General features: G+C 41.2%; 1 protein-coding gene and 1 long non-coding RNA gene across 4 annotated transcripts in view; one reads left to right on the top strand and one right to left on the bottom strand.

Moving 5' to 3' along the window:
- clcn2c (chloride channel 2c) overlaps window positions 1-17,380 on the bottom strand; it is a 224,527-nt gene that overhangs the window by 104,407 nt on the left and 102,740 nt on the right. For 2 of the 3 annotated variants that reach the window (XM_040025317.1, XM_040025309.1), the window contains exon 3: window positions 8,629-8,679. The exons of the other annotated variant lie outside the window; for it this stretch is intronic. In XM_040025317.1, the coding sequence (XP_039881251.1) occupies window positions 8,629-8,679 (51 nt within the window). The remainder of the gene's footprint in view (window positions 1-8,628; window positions 8,680-17,380) is intronic. 3 annotated transcript variants of the gene reach the window in all.
- LOC120729615 lies at window positions 5,392-9,454 on the top strand. The gene is made up of 3 exons (XR_005694960.1): window positions 5,392-5,503; window positions 8,260-8,265; window positions 9,443-9,454. It is a non-coding gene; the product is annotated as an uncharacterized LOC120729615 (long non-coding RNA).

Here is a 17,380-nt window from a genome sequence, read left to right on the forward strand (position 1 = left end):
AAACATACAGAAATGGACTTGTGCTACTAATTCCAGTGTGATCAAGGACAAGTGGAGTTTATCCTGCTTCCAGAGACAATACCCAACTCTGGAAACAAAGATGCAAGCAATCTGAGGGATGGTGAAAACAGGAAATAAGAGAAGATTTATGAGAGAATGCTGTTTGAGATTGGTTTGAAAGGTTAGCGACTGCTCTGCTTTGAATTTAACTGGTGTATATTTTTATAAACACTGCTTGCCTTGCTTGCCCTTATCAGAAATATAAATGAAGACACATATACTTGACTTAGCTAGATGGTCATTTGCTTAAACAGTGAGCCACTTCAATTACTTAAAAAAAATAAATAATTATAACTATATATAGACTAGATCTTAAAAAAGAAAAGTCAAAGGAGGCTGGTGGCATTGTACTGTTCACACAATCGCTCCTCGCAACTTTTGGTCTCATGTCAACTTAGATTTCTATACACCTTGCTGCGTAACACAAAAGTGCAAAATAAAATAATTCAGACATCATGCTGTGCTCACAAGCTACGGTTACCTATTAACGTGCTCTGCAGATGACCAATGTGAAAGTACATTAAACCTGTATTCTTTCTAATGACCAGTATATCTATCTGCAAAAATGACATCCAATTGTACACCCAAAATAAAATTAAAAAACACCCCAAAGAAACCAACTACATTACTCTTCAACTTATTAAAAACTTTACAGTTACTTTATAGTCTCAATGACCATTTTCAAGTCTGACTGACTTGCCCAACTCATGTTAAATTTAAATGTACAATTCCACTTGAACTAAAATAGACTACAAAATAAGGTAAGCTTTAGGCTGTGGTTGAGATTGAGATTGTCACATCATTCTCGTATGACTTTCCAGCATCAAACTCACCTTTTGGTTATAAGCACAATGGCTGGAAACCTCAGCTCAACGCTTTAAAAACAAGACTTCAAATACACTTGATTTGTACTGATTTGTGAAGTACAAAGTCTGCCACCTCTATTTATGGTTGATATATTGGGGGCCACGAAGAGGAGTAAAGCAACGCGTTTCTTCATAGGTGCTGAATACTTATGACCAAGTCAGTATGGGTGAGTACCTATTTGTAGGAGCCCAATGTTTAACAAGTCCCCAGAGATTCTAATGTCCCCCAGGTCTCATATATTCTTGGTGCTAGATACCTCTAGGCACCTTTAGAGGTCTTGCAGAATGCCTTGACAGGTCAAATCTATTTTAAAAGCACAAGAAAATGTCAAGCAATCACCATGTTTTTCTCTTCTCTGCAAACTATGCATTTGTGGTTGAGTAGTTTACAGCATGGGTAGATGATGGGAGACACTCTTAGGCTTTTAATTTCCTCAAAGTTCCCAACAGCTTTACCTAGCCCCAAGTAATTCAACTGGGCTTTCTGATTCTGATGAAATTAGCTAATTTTGGAAAGGAGCTGATTGTGCAGCTGTAGAAAATAAAGAGGAAGCACAAGGGAGAAAGGAGTTACAAGCATGAAGAAAAGAGCTAACAGGACAAATTAGCCCCTGAAGACACAAAAAAAAAAAAAAAAAAAATGTTAGAGAAATAAAAACTAACAATGCATCTGTAAATGTTTCCTCTGTTACTAAATATGCCCATCTCCAGTCACTCAGAACACTCTCCTTGTTGCTCTTCCCTCCCTTCCTCCCCATTTATCTGTCCTTTAAACTATCTATCTATCCATTCCTCCTCCGCTCCTTGCTACATGTTGATGTGTTCTCTATGCTAATGAGATGTAAGAAGGAGGTGATGTTTATGTAAATGTTCTGTAACAGCCTCGGCGTCAGTCCCCGGCGAGAAGGCAAAGCACCTCGTCTCGCACTCAATCACTCTTGGAGTAACGACTGTTGTGGCACCCGTCTTATGGCTGCAGTACAATGTCTGCTTAATGAGGTGTAATGGCGTATCGGCATACACAAGCATCTGTGCGCATGCATACACACACACACACACACACACACACACACACACACACACACACACTAACAAAAACAGAGCAGCTAAAAATCAGCAAAGTTAACATGCAAAACCGCCCGGTAACTTCCTTTAATCACTTCCAGAGAGTTTGTGATGTATGTTTAACATTTCTTCAGGAAGTAGCACTAAAATTCACACAACCAGCTGGGGGGATTTCTTTGCATTTAAAAGCAGGGCAGGATAAAGAAGAGGAATTCCTGTAGATGTCTTTATAAATGTTTTAAAGCTGTTCTTCAGTAGCAAACAAGGTCCATGTTTTGGACTAGAGCTTCTGAAACATTGATCGAGTTTTAGGTAACTCACTTCTCACACACACACACACACACACACACACACACACACACAGTTAAGACCGAATTTAGGTCTTCAGTTACAGCTCTAGCTACAACACACATGCTCACTGATCTTCCTCTGAAAAGAAAATGTTTACAGAGTGAAGCTAATTAATGGAGGCTCATCCCATGCGTGTTTCTATTAAAGTACGCCATCAGTTACAGATACCAAAGAGACCTGTTGGCTAAATATTTTGATGGGTTTAGTTTTATCCACAATCCAGCAGAATAACCCGGGTTAGGCGGTGATTCTAAATTGACCACAGGTGTGGAACAGAGTGTGTGCCCTGCAGTGGACTGGTGACCTGTCCAGGGTGACCCCGCCTCTTGCAGTGTGACAGCTAGGACTGGCACCAGGGAGCTCAAGTTGGATAGGATGTTAGGGAGCTCAATAAGTACTCTCTGCTGAACTCAAGACTGGACCTTTGGGCAGTAAAAAAATAGCAAAATTACTAAATTGATAAAAAAAATAATGTCCTTAAATTTCCAGCGACTTAAAAGACTAAAGATTGATGCAATGTTCACACATATTCTAAGAACTGTTTGAATGAGCCAGTGCCACTCTGAATAGCAACCCCACAGTGGTAGTCACCCATTTCAAATAACATTAAAAGTCACCCACGTTGATGCAACTATTGCTATTGATCTTTGTGTGCAGCTCACCCTGAGTAGGCCAATAACAGTTTCTTTTCTTTCAATTACTCTCATATGATATATTAAAAAAAAAAAAAAAACGCACACAGAAAAAACAAAAACCAAACAAAACAAACCACACACACACACACACACACCCACTGTCATGGTGGTGATACCATGGGGTAAAATCTTACATCCAATTATGAATCAAAGTCTACACCTTAGGTACTCAGCATTGCATGCCCAATCTCTCTAACAGGCAGCTAAGAGAGTGCTCGGCACCACTATGCCATTTATTAAACCCCAAAGAGGAAATATCTTTGGGTGGAAAGCTCTTCATATCTTGCAGATACTAAAGCCAGTTTATGTGGGTTTACACAGCTACGGCTAGTGACCACCTGATCTGCATGTACACACCGTCTTTGTGGTTAACCAACAGAAGAGAAAGGACCTGTTAAGAAATCAGTCACACTCTGAGCTTAACAAGTCTGGGAATATGACCAACTTGGAGCTAGTTCTACAATGGCACTGAGTCTTAAAGACACTGCAGAGAGCTGGATAGGAAATAATTCTTTTGTCAGCACCTTCTCAAGTTGTTCCTGTGGCATCTGCAAGTCCGTGACAGCTAACTCTTACAACCTGTCTCTGGTTAATTGCTTAGACTAGACCTGTCACTACTGTATCTCCATTTTTACCTCTGGAGCTCAAAACTTTTACATACAACTTTAAACTTGTTGATCAATAGCCCTTTTCATTGCCAGGCGAACACACACACACACACACACACACACACACACACACACACACACACACATCAATACTGCAGTCCTAACGTCATCCTTAATGAATGCATTAAGGCGACTGACTTTTCTTTCCCCTCTCCGTCTCTTTCCAGGAAGTCACTTCAGTCCTGTGTCTCCTCAGAGGCTTTGGAACCTACAAAGCCAGCTCTGACCTGCTGGCCTCTGAAAGAATGACCCCAAACTTTACTGTCATGGCAACCTCCACTCCTGGATCTATTAGTGTAGAAGGAATCAATAATGAGAAAAGAGGTGAAAAGTTGAGATCGGCTGAGTGCAGCAGCCACGACGACAACTTTATTTTTTTTAAAAGCAACAGTAACACGTGTAGAGATGTTTGCCACTGTATTCACAAAATGTAGATATAAAAACCCATTAATCACAAAACTGTTTTGTCCAGTGATGCGCACGCACGCACGCACGCACGCACACACACACACACACACACACACACACACACACACACACACACTGTTAAGACCGAATTTAGGTCTTCAGTTACAGCTCTAGCTACAACACACATGCTCACTGATCTTCCTCTGAAAAGAAAATGTTTACAGAGTGAAGCTAATTAATGGAGGCTCATCCCATGCGTGTTTCTATTAAAGTACGCCATCAGTTACAGATACCAAAGAGACCTGTTGGCTAAATATTTTGATGGGTTTAGTTTTATCCACAATCCAGCGGAATAACCCGGGTTAGGCGGTGATTCTAAATTGACCACAGGTGTGGAACAGAGTGTGTGCCCTGCAGTGGACTGGTGACCTGTCCAGGGTGACCCCGCCTCTTGCAGTGTGACAGCTAGGACTGGCACCAGGGAGCTCAAGTTGGATAGGATGTTAGGGAGCTCAATAAGTACTCTCTGCTGAACTCAAGACTGGACCTTTGGGCAGTAAAAAAATAGCAAAATTACTAAATTGATAAAAAAAATAATGTCCTTAAATTTCCAGCGACTTAAAAGACTAAAGATTGATGCAATGTTCACACATATTCTAAGAACTGTTTGAATGAGCCAGTGCCACTCTGAATAGCAACCCCACAGTGGTAGTCACCCATTTCAAATAACATTAAAAGTCACCCACGTTGATGCAACTATTGCTATTGATCTTTGTGTGCAGCTCACCCTGAGTAGGCCAATAACAGTTTCTTTTCTTTCATTTACTCTCATATGATATATTAAAAAAAAAAAAAAAAACGCACACAGAAAAAACAAAAACAAAACAAAACAAACCACACACACACCCACTGTCATGGTGGTGATACCATGGGGTAAAATCTTACATCCAATTATGAATCAAAGTCTACACCTTAGGTACTCAGCATTGCATGCCCAATCTCTCTAACAGGCAGCTAAGAGAGTGCTCGGCACCACTATGCCATTTATTAAACCCCAAAGAGGAAATATCTTTGGGTGGAAAGCTCTTCATATCTTGCAGATACTAAAGCCAGTTTATGTGGGTTTACACAGCTACGGCTAGTGACCACCTGATCTGCATGTACACCGTCTTTGTGGTTAACCAACAGAAGAGAAAGGACCTGTTAAGAAATCAGTCACACTCTGAGCTTAACAAGTCTGGGAATATGACCAACTTGGAGCTAGTTCTACAATGGCACTGAGTCTTAAAGACACTGCAGAGAGCTGGATAGGAAATAATTCTTTTGTCAGCACCTTCTCAAGTTGTTCCTGTGGCATCTGCAAGTCCGTGACAGCTAACTCTTACAACCTGTCTCTGGTTAATTGCTTAGACTAGACCTGTCACTACTGTATCTCCATTTTTACCTCTGGAGCTCAAAACTTTTACATACAACTTTAAACTTGTTGATCAATAGCCCTTTTCATTGCCAGGCGAACACACACACACACACACACACACACACACACACACACATCAATACTGCAGTCCTAACGTCATCCTTAATGAATGCATTAAGGCGACTGACTTTTCTTTCCCCTCTCCGTCTCTTTCCAGGAAGTCACTTCAGTCCTGTGTCTCCTCAGAGGCTTTGGAACCTACAAAGCCAGCTCTGACCTGCTGGCCTCTGAAAGAATGACCCCAAACTTTACTGTCATGGCAACCTCCACTCCTGGATCTATTAGTGTAGAAGGAATCAATAATGAGAAAAGAGGTGAAAAGTTGAGATCGGCTGAGTGCAGCAGCCACGACGACAACTTTATTTTTTTTAAAAGCAACAGTAACACGTGTAGAGATGTTTGCCACTGTATTCACAAAATGTAGATATAAAAACCCATTAATCACAAAACTGTTTTGTCCAGTGATGCGCACGCACGCACGCACGCACGCACGCACGCGCACACACACACACACACACACACACACGCACGCACACACACACACCTGCAAAGCTGAAATTATACTGCTAGGTTTAATAGTTAATATTTGTAATTTATTCATACTTGCTTGTCTTGTGTTATTCTGTTTATTTTATGCTCAACTCTTATGCTGGGGCATTGCTGATGTTTGGCTTATTTATTCTTATAGATTTGGTTGTTACAATCACGATGGAAAAATGGCCCCATCATGTTTTTCCTTATTTTCTGTCATATGTATCATGTAACAATGGTGGATAATGATATTAAACATGGCCAAATTTTCCACTACAGAGGCCTGTGTGTCAACAAGTAAATCTCTGGGAGCCAAAGCCACAGCCTTTAAATCTGGATGATGATAGCAAGAGGGGGCAGTCCTAAAAATGAGTATCTCAGGCTCACCTGTGCTTATACCTTCTGTTTATGACAAACAGCCAATCAGAGGTAAGCTGGATTAAGGGAGCAGAAAGCGAGCTAAAATTGCTCGTTGAGCTGAGGGGCTCCACCAAAGCTCAGTAAAAGATAAATGAGGCAAATTTATGAAGTATGGATCCTGCCCTCCTCTAATAAAGTCCAAGAATTAAAATACAGAGGTGGACATGAACATTATAGGTCACTTTTAATGATTTTTGGATTAGTTGCTCATTTGCAATATGCTCCCCTATGTAATTGATTAAAAATAAACTCCCATGAGCTACCACATGAGATTACATGGTATTTATATGTGGCTCAGAGAGAAAAATCCCTGTTTGAACTGGTTACTGGATGCTTCTGTTTAATGGCTCTCAGCAAAGCACCAGTCCAATACTGGTGATGATGACAATGATGAATAAAAGTTGGCTGTGACAAGGTGACTGAGAAAGTGGCGGCATGATTTCTCCAACAGGGACACACACTGTGGACACACACACAGAGCCAAAATAGGCAGATGGTGGCAATGATGATCACAATAACAGCCAATCGGTACAAGTTTGTGTGCATTTGGCTTAAATGCGTCGGGGAAATATGTTTCTCGCTTTGCACGCGTGTGTGTTTGTGTGTGTGCTGAGTTCGAATGGCACTGGGGAGAGGTAAGTCATTTCATTTCCTGGATGAAAGCCTGCTGCACCAAAAGCCAAGGGGCCTGCTGCTGACTCCCTGGAAAGCTTCTCTCTTCCTCTCATCTCCCTCCCCCCCCTCCCTGCTCATCAATTTCAGCTGTCCACTCTGCGGCCCTCTGCTGTCACCTGCCCCTCTCTCACTTTTGTCCATTTCGCTTCTTCCCACCCCTCAGTCTTATATATTTTCCTTCCTCTCCCCCAACTCCTTCTTCTTCAAATTATTCTTCAATTGCTGCTCTGCAGTTCCCTCATTTCTCAGTCTCTCAATACAGTTTGGCCCTCCTCTTCTCTCCACCCCACCCCAAACCCCCCCCACACACACACACACACACACACACACACCACCCGTGCTCTGCCGCTGCAGAGTCAGCACTTCCGTTCCGCAGTCCTCTGCAGACAAACGAGTGTGCTGATTTACACTTTCACAGCCTGCCCTCGACAATTTTGGAGCACTTTTATTGTGCATGCAGTACCTTTGCTGTCGTTTAAGCTTATAGCAACAACATCCACATAGCAGACACACGTGTGTACTCTACATGTATGCAAGGCATACATATGGGAGCAGAGAAAAAGCAAACACACCATCAATCTTATGGAAAAAGTTTGAAGTATTAACAGTTGCTGGCAACACAATGCAAAAAGGCAGACAGCTTATAAAAAATAAAACTGTGTGTGTGTGTGTGTGTGTGTGTGTGTGTGTGTGTGTGTGTGTGTGTGTGTGTGTGTGTGTGTGTGTGTGTGTGTGTGTGTGTGTGTGTGTCTCCATGGTACATTTTTGTGTTCTTAAGCAACAGAAAGAAGGGAGACACTGATCATCATGCCCATCTGCAGCGGGCCTTAATCAGAACCATTTATCCCCTGTATCACACACACGGAGACACACACAGATGTTTGGAGCTCGTTATTACTTTCCATTAGGGCTTGGGGCTAGCTGTAATAAGGCCAGGCTGAGGGAGTTAGTCTTTTTTAGCAGAGGAGCACACAGTGGAATGGGAATAATATACACACATAGATATTTTTCATGTTGGCTGTTGATTAATACAAAGCCACAAGGTGAATGTGCATATATGAATCCGGTCACCATTTTTCCTTTTGTTTTGTTGCCCTAAGACACACACACACACACACACACACACACACACACACACACACACACACACACACACACACACACACACACACACAGCTGGAATCTGCAGATACCTACGTGTGATATTTATTAGAATGATGGCCATATTAATACACAGCAAAGCGAGGGAGAATGTTCAAGCATTCGGTACACTTAATGAGCACTTATCAAAGATTAATGTCTGAGCGCTAATGCAGCTTTATTTGCTGTAGCAGAGTGTGAGGACTGTGGGCTAGTTGGTAGTTCAAGGGGCGATTGCGGGATGATATATATTCTTTTGTTCGCTTGTTTACCAGATATAAAGTCCTGAGCTGGGGCCTCCAGAACATACGGGTACCCAGACCCTAGAGGACAAACAGACCACATAGCATAGTTAAATACAAGCAGTGTGTCACTGTGTGTGTGTGTGTTTGTGTGTATACACTCTCTTCCCCCGCAAGCTTTTATTCCCTCAGTGTAAAAGAAAGAAAGCCATCTCTCTTTTATCCATTTTTCTACATAACATTATTAGTTTGTGATTGATGTGGGCCCTGTGCAAACTCAGCAGCACGACAAATGAACAAGCAGCGGAGGACGTAGGAGTGATGGAAGAACGCAAACCCCGAGACAGACGGATACGTGTTGGAAGAGTGGCGATGAGATGAAGGGGAGGAGCAGGAGGATGAGGAGGAGAGGGAGAAAGAAAAGGACGGCAGTTTAATAAGAAGAGTTGATAATGAATGATGCGGTGTGAGAGAACATATACAAATATTATAATAGTGAAGGATAAAAGGCCACTTGGTCATGTTTACTTCATAAATTAACTGTTTGTTAATCGACGTTCAAGAACCGTGGTCCAAGCTAACAAACCACGGGCAGGGCTGACCCATCAAGCTTTAGATCTCTTCTTGCCAGCGCAGTGTAAATGAGATGGACTTATGAACAGGTTAAAGGGTGTTATTAACACTTTGCACATGACCCCAAATGATCAGTAAACCTGGTGGGGAGGAAACAAACACAAAAACCCACAAAGTTTCTGTCATGTTAGAATTGATCTTGAGCCAACTGATAGGATAAAAACAGAGTGACAGCTGAATTTGAATAATGTGGTCACAGAAGTAACTCCAGACATGTCTTTGAAGGAAACGTATACAACAACATCACAAGTAAGTTGTCTCACAGTAAATGGGACTCAAGCCCAGGTAGTTGGCTGATTTATGGCTGATGGCCATAAACACAAGTTTTAAAAAAGTAAAGGAGAGACAGGAGAAACACCATTCAACCATGTCATGAGTGCATTGTCTGTCCACCAGAGGGGGCTCTGCAACTTCTCAGCTAGCAACCACCCAGATGATCTGAGCAGTGAATGAGTAAGTAAATAACTACACATAACTGTTTGGGAAAATCTGTTTATGTTTTGTTTGCCAGAATTTTTTTTTGCCTGTTATACTTTTAGCACAAGATCTCTATTTTCTACTCCTTACACTTTAACAGGCTCATTACTTTAGATTTAAGACATTTAAGAAGACTTACTAAATATTATTTTCCGGTAATCTGAGTTAGATGTCTTTCTTTCTTTCTTTCTCTCTCTTTTTTTTTTTTTTAAATTCTTTTCATTTTTCTCGGCTGGTGCTTCACAAAAATAAATGTTAAAATCTGGATAGAGTTATAAGAATTAGAACATAAGTTGAAATAAAGCTTGCTTGTATTAATATCGGTTTATTACAATATCAGTGACATAAGTTAGCTTGACAAAAAAAAAAAAAGAAAAAAAGAAAAAAGAGCTCATAGAAATCTTCTCCTAAGAGCTGTTTTTGTTTTCTTTTATACTTTTCAGAGCCTGCCTGTTTTTACTTTTGAGTTATTATACTTTTAATCAGAGTAACTTTTTATTTAAGGTCAGTTCTACATTGGAAATACTTGAGCTTAAATTAGTCTTATAAGAAACAACTTGGGCCCATTATCAGCTAATGTACATCCCCAGGTAAAAAAATCTTGGTTTCATCTTTGATTCTACCCTCAAGCTGGACAAGCAAATTCATTCAGTTGTTCATGAGTTTCCAACTCGGGAGCATTTCTAAACTCAAAAATATCCTGTCATCTAAAGACCTGGGAACTGTTACTCATGCTTCCATATCATCACATCTTGACTACTGTAACTCTCTCTACTTAGGCATCTGTCACTCAAGCCTGTCCCACCTACAACTTGATCAAAATGCAGCCGCAAGGCTCCTGACGGGTACCAGAAAGAGAGAGTTTATTACTCAGATACTCGCATTGGCTGCCAGTTAAATATAGAACTGATTTTAAGGTTTCATTATTTGTTTTTAAAGCTCTCCATAGTTTCAGATCTTCTTAGCCTCCACCTACCCACTCGAACTATGCGCTCCTCCAGTCAGATGCTGTTATTAGTTTCACGCTTCCAGTTCAAATCTAGAGGTTACAGGGCTTTCTCCATTGCTGCCCCGAGACTCTGGAACAGTCTTCCCCCTTTCATAAAATCCTCTTCATCCTTGGAAGTCTTCAAATCGAATCTGAAGACCAACCTATTTTCTAAGGCTTTCGGATCTCCCTGACACCTCTTTTATTCTGTTTTAGCTATTCTGGTCTTTTATCTCATTGACTGATGTTTGCATGTGTATGCACGTATATATGTATTTTATGTTCACATATGTGTGCTTGTGTGTGAATGTGTACATTTTTGTATATGTATGTGCATATTTGCATGTACAGATATTTTTTACAAACATATGGATGTCTTACAATGTTTCTGTAATGTTTTCATCTTATCTATTTTAATTATTTTTATTATATTATCCCTCTGTTCAGCACTTTGGCTGACACTTGATGTCTTTTAAATGTGCTATATAAATAAAGATGACTTGACTTAAATTATGTGGATCTTTTTCATATGGATACATATGTGTGAGTTTGCACTGCCTCAAGCTGACACATACAGCACCCATCCTCCAAGCGTTCCCTATGTGAAACATGTTCCCACAGTTATTTCACTGTTGTCAGACGTACAGACGCTTGGGTTCAGTCGGCATTTGCCCGTTTCTGGTTCTGGACCAATCAACACTACTTGGAAAGTTTGTGTTGCCCTTACAGTTGGCTAGCAACTTGCAATCAGCTCAAGATAACACCATCTTCTCTATTCTACCACTTCAGTCCACGTTCAGCTCCTCCTCACTTCCCCTCACACACACAGCGACAGCAGAAGAGAGAAACTATAGGCTAAACGAGCATGACAACAGCTGAAGTAACAGTTAAAAAAAATAAAAAAATAAAAAAAAAAAGGGCAAGGGACTGAGCAAAGTTTTGGTTAATTATCCATTCTTATGTCATTATGTCTACTGAAACAATTTTTTATATGATCATAATCAAATAGTATGGCCAGGATGAAATCTAATCAAAACTGAAACGTCATGTTGAGGCCTTCCATGAGCCTGTGCTGATCTGTACGTTAAATGTCAGCAGACAGCATCCCGTCTATGACGTCAGGAGAGCATCATAAACATATGACTCTCTGCTTTTAAAGCAAAGGGCAGACAAAGACACTGATGATAGATCTGCAGAGGAACAACCAGCAACAGCAAAAATCCATTGGTGCTGCAGCATGAAAAGCCGTATGCATCTCCTGCAGGTAGCCTGTCCTACAAAAAGGAAGACAATTACACTAGAAGAGGAAAAGTTCACTGCTCTCCTCTGAGTCTTGATACGAACCTGCAAAGTATGGGAAAAAACATGGATGTGTGTGGATGGTGGATTAGCTCTGGGCTCACTGATGATTAGATAGTAATAACTCAGAACATGGAGGCTCAGATGGATGGGGAAGGAGGGAGACACCCGCACAAACACACACTCATACCTCAGATTATACCCAGCAGAGGAGAGGGGGAGGTGATGGATTGCCTACCGAGACGGTAGTGAAGAGAGCTGAGTGGAGAGACAAGATTGAGAAGAGGTCAAATAAATGGAAGGGTGAGTGGAAAGAAGAGATGGAAGGAAAAAGAGAGAGAGACTGTGGGTCCACAAGATAATTAGATGAAAGGAGAGAAATGAAGGGGGAGTGGATTAGATATAACTAAGAGGTAAAGAAGGACAGATAAAGGAAGAGGGGGGAGAAATGAAACAAGAGAAAAGATCAAGCAACATGAAAACAAAAATTAAATTTAAAAAAACCCTGCAAAGTAACAGAGAAAGTAGGACGCCGACTTCTCTGTGGCATTTGGAGTTTAATAAGCATTGATTTTACTGTGAGAGGGGCCGACTCTTAAAACCACATGTTGATATCACAATCCAAACTCATAAGATTAATGATGGCATTAATAAAACTTTGGCCTGCTTGGTTACAGCTGCAGTAAAAGCTGTCGGCAACACGCACAGGGCTTATTGATTTATACTTCTGTACTCACAAACTGTATCTCTGCAGACAAATTCCCATCCTACTGCACTTAATTAAGAAATAAATCTGGTATTTTATTGCATCTACCGAATGGCTGCTTTTAAAAGTGGGAGGACTGCAGTTTAGACTGTAATGTTGAAAAATCAACCTTTGTCAGTGAGAACCAGTTTCTGAGGTATTAATCAGCGCTGTTACCAGTTTATTATATTGGTGAATGATTCACACTACACTTGCTTTCTCCTGGCCCAACTCTCAACTCCCTCTCCCCTAGTATCTGTCAACCCATCCTTCACCCTCAATATGTTGCATTTTTCAAAATATTTCAAGTGGGCAGAGAGGAACCTGAACTGGGGAACTACATTATTCTTTAAAACAGCTCCTGGCAGATGTGGAAACTTGATGACTCTGGCAACCCAATGAGTCCCTCAGTGGTAGTTTCACTGTTTCTCCTTAGCCAATTGTCAACAGGAGATAGATGTGCAGGGGAGCAGTCACTGACAACACTGTCCACAAGGATAATGAATAATGTACCCACAGACCAGGCCTCTTACAGCATAGAGCGATACGTGACCCATCAGTGTTGCTGTCAACTGTCAAGCCATGCTTGATCCCATACTTTCGCTGGTATGTGCATTTCCCTGGGTCAAAAGGTCCCCAAGGGTTCACAGACGTCGTAGGAGCAGAGAGACAACAGCAGCAACAAGTGCAAAGGAAACCAAAGTTTTAGCTGTGCAAAGAAGTCCTAAAATTTCTGTATTGAATCTGCCATCATTCTACTTAGGCTAACCTAAGTATATCCATCTGTTCATTATCACATGCTTTGAAGTTATTTTCTGATAAAAGAATTCATCTTGATATACTTTCACACACTTTTGATTGATTGAATCCAGTGTTAATGAGCGGCTGTAGCTCAGGCCGTACAGCCTCCTTGGGGTTCAGCATCCTTGTGCAAGATACTCAACCCCAAGTTGCGAAAGCAAAGAAGAGCTGGTGAATGAAGTATGCTGTATAAAGCACTCTGAACTCTCAGGAAGAGTAGAAAAGCGCTGTATAAGAGCAAGTTCATTTACCATTTCTATTTTACCATACTGGTACCAACTGCCAAATTCATGACATACCCCTGAGGTAAGGGACAGTCCCATAGCTGCACTCTTCTTATTGTGTTTCACTCAAAAAACACTTTATTTGGAATGTAACACCTAGTCTGGACCGAACCTCCTCAGAAACAGAATCTAAGTAACAGTATGTAGCAACACTGATGTTACCCACTGGTTTCTGAAACTGGCATTTGAACTCTAAAAGTTAGAGTTGTTCAGCCTGACATGATGCCATACTATGACTTTTGCTGATTTGTCAGGTGAATAATGATGCTAGAATGTACACCAACTTTTATAATTATATTTATTGTTCTGTAAAGATGAGTTGGTTCCTGTAACAGTTTCATAGTGGCTATAATAAGGAGAAGAAAACCTTTGCTAAAAGGTTTGAGACTTTAAGAACTAAATGAATACTGTACACATGAATTATCTTAATAAACAGGTAATCACTCAATACAAATACACCCCACACGGGACACAACTCATACCCTCCCTCAAGGTATTGAGCATCCTCTGGTAGCTTTTGTATTTATCCCCGGTTGACTTTTGGCACTTTTGGGCAGGTGTATGAACATCACCATCTTATTGCTCCAACGAGCAGTGTTATGACTACCACCAGCCTCCTCTCCCTGAGATGACAAACTAAATGTAAGCCAACAGCTGGCTGGAGACGATTCTCTGTGCTGACACTCACATTGGACCCGGGCCACAACCTCTATAGTAAAAGCAATGGATAAGAGTGGTCCAAGTACACACACACACACACACACACAGCTCAAGTGGCACTGTATCAAATATTGATTAGTGGTCCAAGTCTCCTTGGTTACTTGATATATTAAAGTGAAAGTTCTCACTCACTCACTCTCTCTCTCTCACACACACACACACACACACACACACACACACACACACACACGATCTCTGTGAGTGTCAGTTGTGTTGCTTCCTGGATCTGGCAGGTAGCTGAAAAGTGATGACATCTGAGCACCCCCACAGTGCGTCAGAGTGTGATACCCAACACATGGCCGCATGAGCAGTACACACATGTGGCTCATGTATAACGTACGTTTAAGAAGCGTGTGTGCGTGTGTACGGAGTAGATTTGAATGGAGGAACAGAGCCCATTCACTGCACAAGCTGCTGGTTCGTTAAATGTGGTCCATGAAGGGTGTCTTACACCACAATCACCGAGTCTCTGCTATGTTGCCTCGATGATGGAGACTCTGAAGTGAGGGAAATGGGTGCACGATGATAATATGAAAGATGCTGGAGACTGTAGTAGAGATGGACTGATCCGATATTATGTATCGGTATCGGTCCGATACTGACCTAAATTACTGGATCGGATATCGGAGAAAAATAAAAAATGTAATCAGATCCATTAAATATCACGAAAGCACCTCACAAAACTTGCAACACGCCGTAACTCACCTCAGAACGTTAGCACGTCGGAGCAGTATGCATCACGTGATAGAGCGGCTGTGGCATGCGGGACCTGTCGGTGGTCTGGATAGCATTTGGAGCTTCGCTAGCAACCCGGCATTTCATCTCCGACAAAGTTATCCCGAGAGAAGTAAAGCAAGTGTGTAAGTCCATCTCTGAATGTTTGTAAAGCATTCCTGCGTTAAGCTTAACAAGCGACTGCCTCTTCTTGCTGCTACTTCAATCATGAAACTGCTTAATGATCAGCTGATCGGCTTTTCTGTCGTGAGTCCATCTCTCTTGTTTGTTTTTGGCCCACTTTGCACCAGAAAGAGGAAACCAGCGGCTGAACAACAGCAGCACGTTTAAGCTTGATCAGCTGTTGTTAGAATTTATTTATTATTACTTTCTACTCAAGGATCTTTTTCTACGTAGCTGACGGCTGTAACTGTGCAGGGGCGGATCTAGCAAAGTGTAGCCAGGGGGGCCGATAGGGCATTAACAGGGAAAAGGGGGCACAAAGACATACTTTTCTTTCTTATTCTCATTTAAAATGTCTAGCTTTTAATAAATAATTATCCAAATCTTACACCCAAAGTTTTAATTTGATGTAAAATGAATAGAAGTCAATTACTGTATATAGTAACTATTAAGTCTAATATATATACCCTAGTAAGCTATAGTACTTTTTCCTTTGGGAAGGTACCATCTGTGCAGTCTGCAATTTTGTTTAAGAAAGATGTTGAATCTATTTAATATTTCTTGAAAAATAATTGATTTCTGTGCATTTTTTTTTTTCCACACTGCATCAAATTAAGGTTGATTACGTCGATTAAGCATCATGAGGTGGAGCGTGAGGGGTGGTTCCCTATTTTTTATTTATTTATTTTTGTTGTTGCTGGGAGTTGGAACCCTATTAGTTAGGTTGCTTAATATTTACGCTAAGTACTCTTTAAAATACCAGAATATGGAGGATGGTGTAGGTTTAAGTTTATTAGATTGATCAGTATTGCTGAACTATGAAACATTTTTTTTTGCATACAGGTATAACAGAATAGCTTTAGTGTAGTTGTTGTTTTAAACTTGAGTATGAACTTATACAAAATGCAGCAAGATATTTAAAAAACAGTTTTGTTGATTAAAAAACACTATATCGGATTCATATCGGTATCGGCAGATATCCAAATTTATGATATCGGTATCGGTATCGGACATAAAAAAGTGGTATCGTGCCATCTCTAGACTGTAGTGGGATAGCTGTAGCTCAGGGTTACAAGTCATTGTGAGCCACATGGACCAAAGCTCTGTCACGTCATTTAGTCCATAGAGTTTATTTCATAGAAAAGAAAGAATATTTTACTCATGAATACATGTTGATCACTGTGCAATTACATGTTCCAAAAGATTCATACAGTCTCATAAACATAGAATTGATCCATTAAAAATACATCCTGCCATCTTACATACACTAGCTGACATGAACATTGCCTTTCTGCCTAATCATATTTTATGCATGTGGTTACAGTGTTTAAGCTTCCTCACAGCTTCTTCTTGTAATTCTGTGAAGACACGGTTTTTACATGCAGGTGCATTTAAACACAGGTTATACACAGGACACATAGCTGCTAGTAAGACCAACAGACCCTGCACCTCACACGGGTCCCTGAATGCCGACATGGGAAGTATCACTGGTTAATCAGTGCGCGTCCCATTGTCTGTCTGTGTGAGTCTGGGTATGTGTGTCCCATGACAAATGTGTCCATTCCACCATTTGGACAGGCCATCAGGATATCAGACACTTTTCTGCTCTGCTGTTTAAATCCATCTTTTTACACCACCATCAAGTGGAGGAACACAGACAGAGGAAGAGAAGAAGAAGAAGGAAGATGAATGAAAACAGCACAGGAGCAAGAGAGGAGGGCTGCGAGGAAGGAGCTGAAGAGCAGGGAAGATGAAAGGGAAGAAGACATGAGCACGCGAGCAACTGTTGGTCGCTAGGCGCCTGACGGTCACCATGGCAACATGCGGCGCCACGCTGAGCTCCTGCTGACATCACACCTGTTGAAGCAAAACGCGCGCGTGTGTGTGCGCGTGTGTGCATGTGTGTGTCTCTCTTGGAGCCAATTAGACTGAGGAGGA

The sequence above is a fragment of the Simochromis diagramma genome, unplaced genomic scaffold (assembly GCF_900408965.1).
Source record: "Simochromis diagramma unplaced genomic scaffold, fSimDia1.1 OVJJ01000348.1, whole genome shotgun sequence".
NCBI classification, from domain to species: Eukaryota; Metazoa; Chordata; class Actinopteri; order Cichliformes; family Cichlidae; genus Simochromis; species Simochromis diagramma.